The 16294-nt window shown below is 43.9% G+C and overlaps 1 protein-coding gene across 1 annotated transcript; it reads left to right on the top strand.

Moving 5' to 3' along the window:
• The first annotated feature begins 76 nt into the window (after positions 1–76).
• On the top strand, positions 77–15856 carry SNRPD3 (small nuclear ribonucleoprotein D3 polypeptide). Its single transcript, XM_055322290.1, has 4 exons — positions 77–214; positions 1968–2111; positions 13719–13911; positions 15638–15856. Exons 2-4 carry the CDS (start codon positions 1986–1988, stop codon positions 15697–15699), a joined length of 381 nt encoding a protein of 126 aa, XP_055178265.1. The 5' UTR covers positions 77–214; positions 1968–1985; the 3' UTR covers positions 15700–15856.
• Positions 15857–16294: the final 438 nt, after the last annotated feature.

Here is a 16294-nt window from a genome sequence, read left to right as displayed (position 1 = left end):
CAGAGCCCACGTTTCCCAGCCGGCGGCGTGAGTGGGGAGCGGCTGCAAGACCGCGCTCACCGCTGAGAAAAGGAAGGGGCTGGGCCCCGCGCGCAGCATCTTGGGAACGCGTGGTATTCTGGGAGCGCGAGACCCGCCATTCGCTCGTTTCACGCCTTGGCCGTCACCGGAGTTGCTGCGGCCGGGGAAGGAAGAGTAGGCCGGAGCTCGTGAGGTAAGGCCGGGGCGGCAGGCGGGGGTCGACCCGGAGCACCCATGAGGCGTCTGGGGCCGGAGAAGGATGCGCTGCCCAGAAACACCTGGAGGTTCGGGGAGGGAGAAGAGCGGGAAGCCCCGGTCACTCCAGCATCAGCGTTGCCTCACCAGCGCCTGGAAGCAAGTTCATTAGCTTTTCCCCCAGAGTATATGCTCTTTGTTTTTTCTGTGTCTCTCCAGGGCACGTTTACCGAATATACAGAGAGTAGTCTTGACTGCGTCCTTCCCCCAAGTCCCATCGGGATAATCCTTTTCGGAGTTGTTTGCATCCCTGCCTCCATCCCCCTTTCAGGCCCTGGCCCTCTCGTGCTTTCCGTATTGGTACAGAAGCTCTACCAGGTTGCCTTCTAAACCGTGTTCGATCCATTTGTGAGCGCTGCTGTCTTTTTATTGGATCATTCCTTCCTCAGCCGCAGCCCTGCCGTACTTCCCCACCGTCTTCAGCCTAAAATCCAGACTCCTGAGGCTCCTTACCAAGGGGCCCTGCCTTCCCCAACGTCATGTTCGCCCTCCTCCCCTGAACACATGTGATGTGTCCCCCGCCTTCATTCGTTCCTCATCGGGGAATACGAAATCCACTGCTCGTTTTCTTTTATTTACGTGGAATCAGCTGATTGCCCTGATGATGTTTTTCCTCCAAGCATTTCCTGCTTATAACACGCTGTCCCTTTGTGAACACTTTATTTTCTGTTTAACCTTGGTGAGGTGGAGCGTCCACAGGTACTTAATTAGTTGAACTAAATGCACAACCTCTTCTAGATTTCCCTGGATTTTTTTTTTTTTTTTTTATTCACTAGAGACACAGAGAGAGGCAGAAACACAGGCAGAGAGAGAAGCAAGCTCCACGCAGAGAGCCGGATGTGGGACTCAATTCCAGGGACCCTGGGATCATGCCCTGGGCCGAAGGCAGGCGCTCAACCGCCGAGCCACCCCGGGATCCCTTCCCTGGATCTTTTGGTCTCTGTCTGCATTGCCCAGTACTTTATTAGCCCAAGGCCGTTGAGCTCTTGAAATGTGGCTGATGTGACTGAAGGAGTGAATGTTTAATTTTTGTTTTCTTTCACTTTAAGTTTGGTGTAAATAGCTGCATGTGGACTGTGGCAACTGTATTGAACAGCTCAGGTGTATATCATGAGCTCTCAAAGTGGTGTCATCTGCAGCTGGATTGGCAAATACAGAGTATGGCACCTATGTTTCAATCCCGTCTCCCAATATACACACAGTGTTGGTTACTGGTTATTTGATGAAGATAAAAGGGTATCTGGTAGCAGGGAAGGAGGTGGAATGCACTTCTCATCCTATTAGCTTTTCCTCTTCCCCCCCATTTCTTCACCATCCCACATCTTGTATGTATTTTCCCAGGTGGGTTCCTCAAACTAGGAATTGAGCTCTTCTCTATGGGAAATGGCAGCTTTGATATTCTAAGTTTTTTTGTCTTTTTTAAGATTTTATTTATTCATGAAAGACAGAGAAATGCAGAGACACAGGCAGAGAGAGAAGCAGGCTCCATGCAGGGAGCCCGATGCAGGACCCGATCCCAGGAATCCAGGATCAGGCCCTGAGCCAAAGGCAGAAGCTCAACCACTGAGCCACCCAGGCATCCCATTCTTACGAAGTTTTATGGGGTGTCAGGCCTTAAGGGTGGCATGATATGTGTCACATGACTTCCTAGGCCCTGAAGAATGAACTAACTGTTGTCTCTTTCACTGTAGAACTCTTTTCCTGCCAAGATGTCTATTGGTGTGCCGATTAAAGTCCTTCACGAAGCCGAGGGCCACATCGTGACATGTGAGACGAACACTGGCGAGGTGTATCGTGGGAAGCTCATTGAGGCGGAAGACAACATGAACTGCCAGGTATCCTGCTTTCCACATGAGGTTATGGGGTAGCTCTGTCTTGGAGCACAGAAACATAGTGATTGTAGATCTTTTTGAAGTTCTTCTCCTTGAACAGTTACTTATGGAGTGCCTAATGTGTGCCAGACAGTGTTACACTTGCTGCTATTGTCTGACCAGATGCCTTGGTGGTCTCAGATGTAGCCAGTGTAATGTAAAGCACACAGCCTTATGTGTGATAGATCTGGAATCAGATTGAAGTCCCCTACCTTGTGTGACTTGAGGAAAGCTTCGTACCTCTCTCACCCTCTGTTCTCTCCTTTCTAAGTCAGGAATAAAACAATACCTCAGCCTCAGCATTATAGTGCAGAATAAATGAGTGAATGCTTGTCAGATGGTGGGAGCCAGTCACTTGCTTCCCACTTACATTAATCTGCTAGGGCTGTCATAACAAAGTTTCACATTGGGTGGCTTAAACAAGCACATTTATTCCCTTGGGCTTCTGGAGACAAGAAGTTTGAGATCAAGGTGTTATGGTTGGTTCTTCTGAGGGTCATGAAGGAAGGATCAGTTCCAGGCCTCTCTCCTTGGCTTATAATGGCCTTCTCCTTCCTGTATCTTTGCATGTGTGTGTCTGTATCCTAATCTCTTTCAAGGACACAAGTCATATTGAGTTAGGGTTCAGTTACCTCTGTAAAGATCTGGTCTCTAAATATGGTCACATTCTGAGATACTGGGGGGTTATGACTTCAGCAGATGAATTGGGGGCAGTTAAGATTCAACCCATAACACCATCCATGTCTAGATGCTGAGGCTTCCCTGGGTTTACCTAAGCCTGGTTCACTGAATAAAAACCAGCAGGCTACAGCACAGTTTGTTCACACATCCCCAGGATGCATAAGGCCAGTGGCTCCTGCACTGCTGTCTGCCTTGCCTGCCTGCCTTCCTGGCCCTGGCTAGTGTGCCCTTTGGGGCTGAGAGCATCTCCTTAGCACTTTCTAACCTTTGCTAGAGGACAGCTGGAGTTCATTGTTTGCCATTCCATGTTGGGTTTTAATAACTTTTGTTTTTTTCTAAAGATTTATTAACAAAAGTGTGGTGGACCATACACTACAAAGATTTGGGAAACAGTTAAGAGTGTCTCACCACAACCACAATTGGCATGGACTTTTTTTTCCCTAAGAACATGTTTTCGGTTTCTAGACTTTTTACTGTCTGCTTTCAAAAAGAGTTAGAAGTGAGGGACACCTGGATGGCTCAGCAGTTAAGTGACTGCCTTCAGCTCAAGGCATGATCCTGGAGTCCTGAGATCGAGTCCTACATCAGGCTTCCTTGCATGGAGCCTGCTTCTCCCTCTGCCTGTGTCTCTGCCTCTCTCTATGTGTCTCTCATGAATAAATAAATAAAATCTTAAAAAAAAAAAAAGTTATAGGTAGTTTATTTAAAAAAAAAAAACAAAAAACCGGGGATCCCTGGGTGGCGCAGCAGTTTGGTGCCTGCCTTTGGCCCAGGGCGTGATCCTGGAGACCTGGGATCGAGTCCCACATCGGGCTCCCGGTGCATGGAGCCTGCTTCTCCCTCTGCCTGTGTCTCTGCCTCTCTCTCTCTCTCTCTCTCTCTCTCTCTCTCTCTCTCTCTCTCTCTCTCTCTCTGACTATGATAAATAAAAAAAAATTTAAAAAATTAAAAAAAAACATTAAAAAAAAAAACAACACTATATGATAAGGGGCACCTGGGTGGCTCCAGTCGTTTAAGCATCTGCCTTTGGCTCAGGTCATGATCTCAGGGCCCTGGGATTGAGCCCCAGATCAAGCTCTCTGCTCAATGGAGAGCCTGCTTCTCACTCTCCCTCTGCCCCTCCCCCTAGCTCGTGCCACACCACACCCCCTCTTGCTTTCTCTTGCTCTCTCAAAATCTTGGGGGAAAAAAAAACTATGATAAGGTAAAAATGGACAGATAGGCCAAAGTGCAGGTAACTTGGGGTAGACCATAAAGTCAGGTAGGTGGTACCCAGAAATGTAAACCTGAATTGTGCATTTAATAAAAGTATATTCTGTTCTAAGCTACTTAGAGGCACAGCAGAGGGAAATCAGCAGTTCTAAGGTGCCTAGTGTCCTTAGATAAAATACCAGTTGTGCAGTTTTCCCTGGCATTCAGATGTGGGAGACATTTTCCCCCTGGACCCTGATGAAAGAGATATAGTCTTTTTTTTTTTTAATATTTTATTTATTTATTCATGAGAGACACAGACACAGAGAGAGGCAGAGACACAGGCAGAGGGAGAAGCAGACTCCACGCAAAGAGCCTGACGTGGGACTCGATCCCAGGTCTCCAGGATCATGTCCTGGACTGAAGGCGGCGCTAAACCACTGAGCCACCAGGGCTGCCCGAGATACAGTCTTATACTATTAGATAATGTCATCACCATCACCATACAAAATACACCTTCTTTTTGGGTTCTTCTGGTATTTTTTCTTTTAAGATTTTATTTATTTATTTGAGAGAGAAAAAGCAAGAAACAGCATGAGCGGAGAGGGAGAGGCAGAGGGAGAAGCAGACTCCCTGCTGAGCAGGGAGCCCAAGGTGTGTGGAGGGGGGGCACTAGATCCCAGGACATTGAGATCATTAATTGAGCTGAAGGCAGACGCTTAACCAACTGAGCTGCCAGGTGCCCCTGGTTCCTCTGGTATTTTTAGTGTAGCCTGTTAACACAGCCCTTTTTGATAATGTTATGCAAGCATTAATCCTAGGATGACGTTCTTGAAGGTGCTCATAAGAGTCAGAGGGTGTAGATGCTTCTTTGCATCTGAGGTTTGGCTGGGAAGTCAGGGAGCCTTATCCTTCTGCTCTGTACCCCACAGCTGCAAGGCAGGCATGATCTGCTAGCCAGTGCTATAGGACGTGGCATCTATAGATGACAGAGCCCCACAAGTGCTGCTTTGAGCATCTCCTGAGGGCCCTGTTTGTATGGGGTGAGCAAGGTTTCTGTGGCTCATCGTGTGGTTTTCTTGAGCTGATTTTTGTTTGTAAAGAGATGGGACCCAATGGAGGAGTGTATGGATCTCTTGCCCAGCCTGGGTATGGATGATTTAAAACCAGAGATCCCCAAATGGGAAAGTTTCTGTTCTTGGTTATGTATACTTAACATGGTTTTGAGCATCCTGTTTTTATTAAATGTCAATGAGGGAATGAAGGGATTTTTCTTCAAAATTAAAAAAAAACATATTTCTTAACAAGGAATCTTAGTCAAATATTTGGTAAGATATTAAAAACCAAAGAGGAGCTTTATTTTTTATTTTATTTTTTAAAGATTTTATTTAAAAAAAAAAGATTTTATTTATTCATGAGAGACACAGAAAGAGAGAGAGAGAGAGAGAGAGGCAGAGACACAGGCAGAGGGAGAAGCAGGCTCCATGTAGGGAGCCCGACATGGGACTCGATCCTGGGTCTTCAGGATCACACCCCGGGCTGCAGGCAGCGCCAAACCGCTGCACCATCGGGGCTGCCCCAAAGAGGAGCTTTAAAGTGAGGAATTATGAGTAGAAATAAGCACATCATTTTGATTTTATAGACCAGCCTATATTTATGTAATCTTTATGGGGCAACTTTTATGGCTGTGGATTTTATTAGGTACCCAGTGTGAAGGGTCCCTTGGAGGTTCTTTTGTAGTCTTAGTGAATGCTAGAAATATTTTCCTGGCTCCGTAGTAGTCCATATTCATTTAGGACATCTCATAATTTTTTTTCTCATAATTTTTTTATGGTGAAAGTTATTGTATTTATTTTTTTTTTTTTTTTTTTTTTTTAAATTTTTATTTATTTATGATAGTCACACACAGAGAGAGAGAGAGGCAGAGACACAGGCAGAGGGAGAAGCAGGCTCCATGCACCGGGAGCCCGACGTGGGATTCAATCCCGGGTCTCCAGGATTGCACCCTGGGCCAAAGGCAGGCGCTAAACCGCTGCGCCACCCAGGGATCCCAAGTTATTGTATTTAAACATAAAGTTTTTACGAGTCAAAATGTTAATTTCCAAAAAAAAAAAAAAGTTAATTTCCCTATTAAAAGTGGACCAAAGTCATGAAATGGCTAATTAACAGAAGAAAAATATGTAAAGTGAACGTTTAACATACAAAAATAATAGCCTTATTAATATTCACACATGCACATTGGGAAACAGTAAGAATTTCTACACTTACAAGATGGCAAAATAAAATTCATAATTCTACTAAGGGTTCCTTAACTAGTTTGCCAGTAGAAGTAGGGATTGTTAAATCCTTTCTGGAAGCACATTTAACATAGGTCAGTATAGAAAGGTTCCTGTCATTTGGTGCTGTAGTTATACTTCTAAAATTTGTTTATATTGCGATGCTGTTTTTATTTTTATTTTTATTTTTTTCCTCAAGATTTATTTATTTTAGAGTGTGTACAAGCAAGGGGAGGAGGCAGAGGAAGAAAGAATATCCCAAGCTGACTCCCCACTGAGGGTGGAGGCTGCCACAGGCCCAATCCCTCAACCCCTAGAACACAACCTGAGCCAAAACTGACTGAACCACCCAGCACCCCTGCAGTGCTGTTTTTAAATGATTAAAAACCTAAAAACAACAATCATTCTAATGAGTTAAATAAGTTATGATTAAACAAAGGGTACATTACAAAGAATATTATTCATCCAAATAACATGGAAAAATATTTAATGTCATGGGGGAAATGCTATTGACATAAGTGGGGAAAAATACAAAACACAACATGTTCCCAGTTTTATAAAAATGAAGTCAAATTATAAGTGATACATAAAAATGCATTGTTTTTGAGTAAAACCAAAGTGAGTAGTTTTGGTGGAAACTGAGATTGAAAACTTTAAAGTTTTTATTGATTTCTTTTTTTTTTTAATGATCTCTCTACACCCTCAGTGGGTCTCAGATTCGTGGCCCCAAGATCAAGAGTTGCATGCTTGGGGTGCCTGGGTGGCTCAGTTGATTAAGCGTCTGCCTTCGGCTCAGGTCATCATCCCAGGGTTTTGGGATTGAGCCCCACATCAGGCTCCCTGCTCAGCGGGGAGTCTGCTTCTCCCTCTGCCTCTCACCACCGTTAGTGTTCCTCTCTCTGTCTCAGATAGATAGATTGATAGATAGATAGATAGATAGATAGATAGATAGATAGACAGATAGATTTTTTAAAAAATCTTTAAAAAAAAATTTGCATGCTCTTCCAGCTGAGCCAGTCAGGCACCCCATATAGGATTGAAATTTTTAAGAAAAAAATTGTTTTCACTTCAAAAATTAAGATATGTGTTAAGTTTATGATCATGAAGCACAGTAAAGATTATTTAAAAGTGGGTTTGCAACTAGGAGATAAATTAAGTCCTGGAGTTCTAATACACAGTATAGTGATTATAGGCAACAAAACTGTATTATAAACATTAAACTTGCTGAAATACAAGATATTAATTGTTCTCATCACTAGAAGAAATGATAATTATATGACATGAAAGAGAAGTTAATGTTACAGTGGTAGTCATTGTAATATAAATGTATCAAATTATGTACTGTATACCTTAAACCTACACAATGTTATATATCAGTTATATCTCAATAAAACAAAAAGGCCAAAAAATAGATAAAAGAAGAGGGCAAATGATCAAACCCAAAATTTCACTGTTCTTTCTTTTTTTTTTTTTTTACATTTTAAACTTTATTTGCATATTAAAAATTGTGCATTCCGGGATCCCTGGGTGGCGCAGCGGTTTAGGCGCCTGCCTTTGGCCCAGGGCGAGATCCTGGAGACCCAGGATCGAGTCCCACATCGGGCTCCCGGTGCATGGAGCCTGCCTCTCCCTCTGCCTGTGTCTCTCCCTCTCTCTCTTTCTCTCTCTGTGTGACTATCATAAATAAATAAAAAAATTAAAAAAAAATTAAAAAAAAAATTGTGCATTCCAATAATTAAAATCATACAAAGAAAAAAAATGGCACTCTGAATAAACTGCATTTCACAGCCTGGAGAACATCGTGGATCCTCTTAATTTTTACTCTAGATTTCACTGTTGTCCCACCCAGCTTCTTCCTTCAGCAACAAAGTTATTTTCCTTCCCTGTCAGCCAGACAGGTAGATGAAAAGAAGGTTTGATGTTCCTGGTCAGTTAGTTCAGATTCTTTGATAAGAGCTGCCGCAGCACAGTCATTTAAATTTGATCCAACCTCACTGCATCCTAACAAAGTTAAACAGCTAAAAGAAGTAAAATAAAGAAGGCAATCCTTGTGGAATGTACAGTGCATATGGGCGGGGCACACTTCATTACAATTCGCCGCTTGCATCTCCTGTTCTATCGCTTCTTTTGAAGGCAGTGGATTCTTCTCCTGTGTTTCTGTCTTCTTCAGTTTTGACTTATCGAATTTCTCAATCTGAGCCATATCGGGTTTGTCAGACATGTTTGCAGAAGACGCGGAGCAAGGCGCACGAACGCCGGTCCACACAGTAATTGCTGCCGAATCAATTTCACTGTTCTTAAAGCTATATTATTCCTGAAAATTTGGTGGGAGAGAGTGATAGAGTTCAGAGACTCTAAAGGAGCCAAAATGGTGCTTTTGGGGCTTTGATATAACTACTCCATCACTAACTGTTCAAACCCTATCTTTTCTTTTTTTAAAAGATTTTATTTATTTATTCATGAGAGAGACAGAGAATGGCAGAGACATAGACCGAGGGAGAAGGCAGACTCCATGCTGGGAGCCCAGTGTGGGATCTCGCCCTGAGCCTAAGACAGATGCTCAACTGCTAAGCCACCCAGGCATCCCAAACCCTATCTTATCTTGATTATGGAATAATGGTCTGTGGGAAAATGACCTGTGCATGATTTCTTCCTGTAAAAATGATAACCTCAGAGAAGCTCCCACATGACTATCAGAAAACTGCCCAGAATTAAGACTGGAAAAGTTCTTCAAATTTCTTAATGCAGTGTGGTTGGGAATTTCTTCATACACCTTTTGCTTTTCACGGCATTGACATTTTCGAAGAATATTGGCCAGTTAGTTGTTTTAAGGAGTCTTTTGAGGGACGTCTGAGTGGCTCGGCGATTGAGCCTTCGGCTCAGGGAGTGATCCCGGAGCCCTGGGATTGAGTCCCACGTGGGGCTCCCTGTCAAGAAGCCTGCTTCTCTCTCTGTCTGGAATGAATGAATGAATGAATAATCCTTAAAATGTCTTTTGATTGAGTTTCTCTGGTGTTTCCTCATGACTGGATTTGGGTTTTTTTGTTTGTGTTGTTTTGGCTCTTACTGGTAAGTGATTTCTTCTTCTTGGGGTGTCACTTGGAGGCCTGAAACACCTGTTCACCCCTTTTTGGTTATATTAACCTGGATAATTTGGTTGAGGTGTTGTGTGGTCTCTCCACTGTATGTTCTTTTATCTTTTGCAACTAAAGAGAATTTTGTGAGGAAGGTTCTTTAAGTAAATATCTTATGAGTATTCTGTTTCTCATGACCACTTCCTCCACCACCCCCATTTGGCATCCTGTGAAGATACTTGCTTGAATCTTTTTACCATGATGGTTGCAAAAGAATTTTTTTTAAGATTGAGTTATTTATTTGAGAGGGAGAGGAGACTCGAACTGGAGAGCAGGTGTTTGAGGTGGGGAGGGGCAGAAGGAGAGGAAAAGAGAATCTCAAGCAGACTCCTGTCTGAGTAGGCCTCAGTCTCACAACCCCAAGATCAAGACCTGAGCTGAAACCAAGAGTCAGATGCTTGACCACACTGCACCGCCTAGGCACCCCAGAATGGTTTTTGTTTTTAATTCCCATCGTCCTTTATATATTTACTAGGTCTGCTATATGGAAGAGCCTTCCCTTAATCAGTATAGGCTCATGGGTTTCTGTTTCATTAAATGGGTTATAATCTGTTACTATCATCATCTTGGTTGGTTTATCCCAAATTTGTCCAGAAGCTGACTCCTTTTGTGTCCTTTTGGTGTGTCCTGGCCATTTTGAGGGAGCACATCTTGATCTTCTACAATAAGATGTTTGTTACAGGCTCCTTTTCCTTCCCTAACCCAGCTCTGGAATCAGCCATTTCTTCAGGTAGCCTTGGTTTATTTTTGGTTGGGAGTAGAATTTAAAAACCAAAAAAAAATTTTTTTAAATTAAAAAAAATAAAAACCAAGATCTGGGGGTGCCTGGGTGGTTCAGTCGGTTAAGTGTCTGCCTTCAGCTCGAGCCGTGATCCCAGGCCCCTGGAGCCCCAGGTTGGGCTCCGTCCTCAGGGGGAAGCCTGCCTCTCACTGCCCTGCTGTGCACGTGCTCGCTTGCTCTCTCTCTGGCAAATAAATAAATAAAATCTATTTTTAGAAACCTCCACAAAAACAAGATCTGGGTACTGTTAAAATTTTTAAAGTCTTGGTTTAACATGTCAAACTAGGACCTGCCTCCAAAAGACTGTATGCTTAATAGTACCAGAAATTTCCATTCAGTGTGCGCCTAGGTGGTAGAGTGCATTAAGCGTCCCACTCATTATTCTGGCTCAGGTCAAGTCATGATCTCAAGGCCAGGAGATCAAATCCCATGGTGGGCTCTGCACTCAGCAGGGAGTCTGCTTGAAGATTCTCTCCCTCTGCCCCAACCCTGCAAGCGCATGCTCTCTTTCTCTCTCTAAAATAAATAAATAATTTTTTAAAAAAGTTTAGTATCAGAAACTTCCATTCATTCCATGCTTGTTCTGTACCGGGCACTGTGCTAGTGTTTTTTATGTATAGTAGATCTTTCAGTTATCACAAGACCTCTCTGAGGACAAGCTTCCAGATGTCCAGTGTGACCAAGCATGAAAGGAGTGAATCTAAACTCAAATCTCTGTGTCTCAAATCTCTGATCTTAATCATAGTCTCTGAAGGTGAGGTGTATAGTAAACTTGCTAGATCCTGTTGATTCTGAAAGTGTCAGACCTTCACTGTATCAGATTTCAGGCAGGAAGATGAGTAAAAGGGATCAGAGCAAAAGAAGGAGGCTCTGCTCTTAATGGTAGGGCAGGGTAAAGTGGGGGAGGGGACCATACATTTGTTGAGCACTTGCTGTATGCTCCACAACAGGGATGTTGTGATTGACGACCCCAGTCACCCCAACATTGCTTTACAGCTCTAGAGTTAGTGCTCTCCTCTCAGCCTTGGGTGTGTAAGGAAATTCCCATAATTTTGACTGTACTAAGATCTCTCTCCCCCAACATGTCATTTCAGTTGGGCATCTGGTTTATGCCACCTATGTTTCATTATGGCTGTTTAGGAAAGTTGAGTAAAGTGGATGTTCCTACCTGACTTTCACTGAAAACCTAGTTCACTCAAGTTGTTGCCTTTGGCTTATGATGCAGACATAACTTGAGCTTACTAACAAGCTGTACCGTTGGGTGGGACTCTGGGGCTTTATACACAGTGCAGCCATTTCTCTGCTGGTGCTGCAGGGGAGTGCATGAGAAGAATAACTGACCTGGTCACTGTTAGGGTTGTCATAGGAGTCAGTTGTTCTGGACATATCCATTTGTGAAAACAGTCTTGTTGGTCTTACAGAACACCCCTCTGTCAGGGATTCTCAAAGTGGGTTGGAGAGGTTATAACAGAGGAACGAGTGAGGTGTACTGGAATGTGCAGGAGGAGAAGTAGCTTAGCAGTGGCACAGCCTCCAAAATAGATGTCTTAATTGTCGTTTATATTTATTGTTACTGAGCTTCTAATATGTCCTTTCTTGGTAATAGGAACAGCATTTAGGAATATTTGTCTCATTTGCTCTTTAACCATTTAAGGAAGTGGTGATCTGATACATGGTTTAAAAGTGTGGGTTTAGAGTTAGACCTGAGTTCGAGTGCTGTCTGGGCCACACAGGCAGTGCGACCTTAGGCAGAAGAATAGAGTGGATAAGAATGCCCTCTAAGGAGAGACCTGTCTCTGGAGGCTGCACCTCTTTATATCTAGTGGAGATGGCGATGGTATTTATCTCGTAGAATTGTGTGGTTTACAGGAGTTATGATGTGAAATTGCCTGGGAAACTAGTAAGTGCTCAGTAGAAGTTGGCTTTTGTTAACCGTACATGGTGTTCAGTTTTAGCACCAGAGATTATGGTACTGTTTTTTTCTTTTAGATTTTATATATTTGGCAGATTGAGAGCACACGTGGGAGGAGGGCAGAGGGACAAGCCGACTCTCCTGAGCATGGAGCCTGATGTGGGGTCTGGGTGGGGCTCAATCCCAGGACCCTGAGGTCACGACCTGAGCTGAGGTCAGATGCTTTACTGAGCCACCCAGGAGCCCCTAGAGGTCATGGTATTCTTTGAGGCAAGAACAGGATGGCAAGGATTTAGAAGCTGTGTGGAAATTTGTTACGAAGCTGGGGATGTTGAGCCTGGAGCAGAATATTTATGTGAAACTTGAGCCTTCTTACCCCTGAGAGTGGAACAAGGATGGTAGGTTGAAGCTGTACAAACCATTCCAATGCACAGATTTAGCAAGGGCCCAAGAATGTTAGTCTTTTTGCCAACAGGCGGCTCAGGCAGAAGCTGGGTGGCCAGTTAGCACTTTGAAGAAAAGAATGAGTTGGCAATAAGCCAGTCAGAAATCTGGAGAGACAGCACCTCTCTCTACAGTGTCAGCTTTGACCCATTCTGAATAAATTATATACTGATATACTGTTTCATCCAGAAGACTCAAAATAAGATACTTTTTATGGTAAGCGTGGTGCCTGTTGAGGTTGACACTGGCTGGTTTATGTCACCTTCCTATGCCAAGCTGGTCTGCTGGCTGGTCTCCCTCTAGGCCCCCTGTCTCTCCATCCCACAATTAAACCACATTGGCATATTGATGTTTCCAAAGTGCTCCCCTGACCCTATCCACTTATCCTGTGTCCACAAATGAGTGACTCCCATAGTCTCTCAAGGTGATAACTTTGTCCCCTCTCCCGATTGCTCTGCTCCAGTCCTTGTATCCTGTAGGTTCATGCCCCAGTGTCCTGTCTCTGAGTGCAGGCTCTTGCCTCACACCTCTCCCAATATTCTGAGCCCTTCGTACAGGCACTGCCACCTATACTTCTCAGTTGCTGTCACTGAAGATGGAGGGGCTCTGTCCCACCTTCTAGAGTGAGCACTCTGGGAGGATAGGAGCTGCCTCTGGTGCACACTCATGCCCTTCATGGTGCCTTTGTAGTCTTTGTGCTGGGCGGATGCAAGAGAGGACTCAGAATTTGGATAAGCAGATTCAGGTAGTTTATCACCATAACAGCCCCCTTCACATGCTGGCAAGGGAAGCAGTATAGCAGAGTTAGGTCTCTAGAGTCAGGCTAGCTGGGTTTGAATCTGGGTCCTTTCATTCTGGCTGTTGGACTTTGGACAAGTGCTTTGGTTGTTTTGTTTGTTTATCTGTAAAAATAGGAATGCCCATAACCTATTCCTGGAGCTGTGAGGACCAAATATGTGATGTACTTTTGCAGTTACTGGCACACCATAGGTACTCCTATTCCCCTGGCTTTGCCTGGCTCCTTTATTTCATGCTGTTAGTTTGTTCATTTCTGGACTTCCCTACCACCAGCCAAGGCTCCCCCTCTTTGTATGCCTTTGTTCTCTGCTAGTGTTGTTCACCCTTACTGATGAGCTGGCAATTTCCTTCCAGATGTCCAACATCACAGTCACATACAGAGATGGCCGAGTGGCACAGCTGGAGCAGGTGTACATCCGTGGCAGCAAGATCCGCTTTCTCATTTTGCCTGACATGCTGAAAAATGCACCCATGTTAAAGAGCATGAAAAATAAAAACCAAGGCTCAGGAGCTGGCCGGGGGAAAGCTGCTATTCTGAAAGCTCAAGGTATGTGCTCCTCATGCACAGTTAACATATGTGTTTGTCGTGTATCTTTTAGGAAGGGGCCCTGTCAGTCATCTGGGCATGGGGTGAACTTGGAGCCGGTCCAGTCTTGTCTTCTCTGTCTCACCTCACCTGTCACATTCATAGGGCCTATGCAAAATCCAGAGTGCCTCCTTAGAAAAAAGAGAAAGTGGATAAGCCCTTATAATGACTTTCTAGGAGACCCCTTTCTTTCCAGAAAGTCTGTCCAAAGAGTCTGGGGGAGGCTTGCTCTTAATCTAATTTGCTGAGCAGGAGCTCTGTGATGTAGATTGGCTAACTCCTGAAGCGGTGAGGCAATCGTTCCCAGAGAAGCTGGGGTGTTTATTGACAGCATAAGTGAGGGGAAATACTGATAGCAGGGATCCATTTTCATGTAAGAAATAAATAGTTTTAAGCCATCTATACCCATTAAAGGGACTGTTTTTAAGTATTCTTATATTTGAAAATAATTCCTTCCTTTAGCATGTCCCCAGTGATCCAGTAACCATCCTTAGTCTGGCCTTTCTTTTGGGTTAGCCCAATCAGAGGTTTTTCCGTGAAAAGCTCTGCTATGTTGATTATGTAGGAAATAAGTACATTTATTAGAAACGAGTATCAGTAAAAGGATTTATATGCAGAAAGGTCACTGGATTCTCTATCAGTATCTTTTGTTGCTTTGCTATTTTGTATGTGAGGTAGCTTTTGAGTTTAAAGGTACAGTAGAGTAGTCCTTGAAAATGTCCTTCCAAAAAACCAATCCGAGACTCTCCTTGCCCCTCTTAGATGAGTGGCATCTGTAAAACCAGAAACCCTAGGCCTTTTGTCCTAGTGAAGGAATAGTTTTCAGAAAAAACAGAAATAGTTTTGTTTTGTTTTGTTTTGTTTTTTAAACACTGTCCTGCATCACCATCTTTTCCCACTAGAAATGCTGTTCTCTCTTTCTCAGGGAGGAGCTGCCCTCATGGTCACTGTTGTAACTGCACCGTCTTCTCTAACAAAAGGTGCAGCCCAGTAGCTGTGCCTCTGCCAGTCCCCTGTTCTGGTTCTCTTCAGCATGTGGCTGGGTTCTTGGGTGACCTTCCTCCCTCTTCTTCAGGTCGACACTAGGCTCTGTAAGAAAGAAGAGGGTTCCAGGCTCCAGTTAGTAGCCATTAGGATATTTTCACCTGTCCTTCAGAGCTACTGGTCCTGGAACTCTTGGAGTCGCAGAGAGCAGCAGCTTGTTATGTTCTTTGTTTAGGGAGTGGTTTTATTTGTTTGTCTTGCTATTGTGAAACATTTTATATTGCAGAATAGCTCAAAAACTAATAAAACCTGTTACCAGGTTTAGGAAGATTTAACAGATGTTTAGTATTATTTGTTTCAGAATTTTAAGTGTAAATTAAATTCATCTGTCATGTTTTATTAGCTCACACCCCAGCCTTCTCTGGGAATTCATCTTTTCTGTGGTTCTCAGGCTTGATCCCCAAACCTTACCTCTCAACACCCTGACTCCCAGCCTCCTGTTGAGAGCAGTGCAGCATTGGAAGGCACTCCAGCTCTGATGCCAGCCATCAGTCCCCGTTCAGTGAGAAAATGCTATGGGGTGGGCATGGTGTTTGGCTAGTTGGCCTTTCCGGCCCCTTCCTGTGCCAATGTCCAAGCGCTCTGGCATGAGCATTTGCTGACTGCACTGATGTGGCCTAACCTTTTCTCTCCTACCTTTTAGTGGCTGCAAGAGGAAGAGGACGTGGAATGGGGCGTGGAAACATCTTCCAGAAGCGGAGATAAATTTATCTGTTGAACAGAACTTTGCTGTTATTTTTCCTTTTAGGTTATGTAAGGTTCAGAGGGGATGTGTGCTTATGTATATGTTCTACCTTTTCTTTTGACATCTTTCTCTTTAGATCAGGGGAAATGTTAAACTAAATAAATATGGTGGTGTTTTTTTGTTGTTGTTTTTCTTTTTCTTTTTTTTTTTTTAAAGATTTAGGTATTTTAGAGAGAAAGAGAGCGCATGCGTCCATGTATGTGAGTGCTAGGGTGGCCAGAGATGGAGCAGAGGGAAAGAGAAACCCAGGTAGATTCCATGCTATGTGCTGAGCCGGATGCAGGGCTTAGTCTCATGACCCTGAGATCATGACCTAAGCCAAAACCAGGAGTTGGACGCTTAACCAACTGAGCCATCCAGGTGCCCCTGTTGTTTTTCTTTTTGAAAAAAATAAGGACTGTGTGTTCATTTTGGAGTTTGGTGTTCTGTTTGCTTTGGCAGCAGGTTAAATTTTGACACCCAGGAGGCTATCCTGGGAGAATGCCAATACTTTGAAATAGCACAGTTATTGATAAGATTTTAAGCTACTGTTCCAGGCCAGTTACTGGCTAAACC

Source organism: Nyctereutes procyonoides, unplaced genomic scaffold (genome assembly GCF_905146905.1).
Source record: "Nyctereutes procyonoides isolate TBG_1078 unplaced genomic scaffold, NYPRO_anot_genome, whole genome shotgun sequence".
NCBI lineage: Eukaryota > Metazoa > Chordata > Mammalia > Carnivora > Canidae > Nyctereutes > Nyctereutes procyonoides.
Note: the sequence above shows the minus strand (reverse complement) of the source record. Positions and strands in the feature narration are given on the sequence as shown.

Excerpts from the sequence above, each read along its gene's own strand:
- SNRPD3 (XM_055322290.1), top strand. The coding sequence starts at position 1,986 with ATGTCTATTGGTGTGCCGATTAAAGTCCTTCACGAAGCCGAGGGCCAC. Across the intron at positions 2,112-13,718 it reads AAGACAACATGAACTGCCAG|ATGTCCAACATCACAGTCAC; the intron begins GTATCCTGCTTT and ends ATTTCCTTCCAG. Across the intron at positions 13,912-15,637 it reads TGCTATTCTGAAAGCTCAAG|TGGCTGCAAGAGGAAGAGGA; the intron begins GTATGTGCTCCT and ends CCTACCTTTTAG.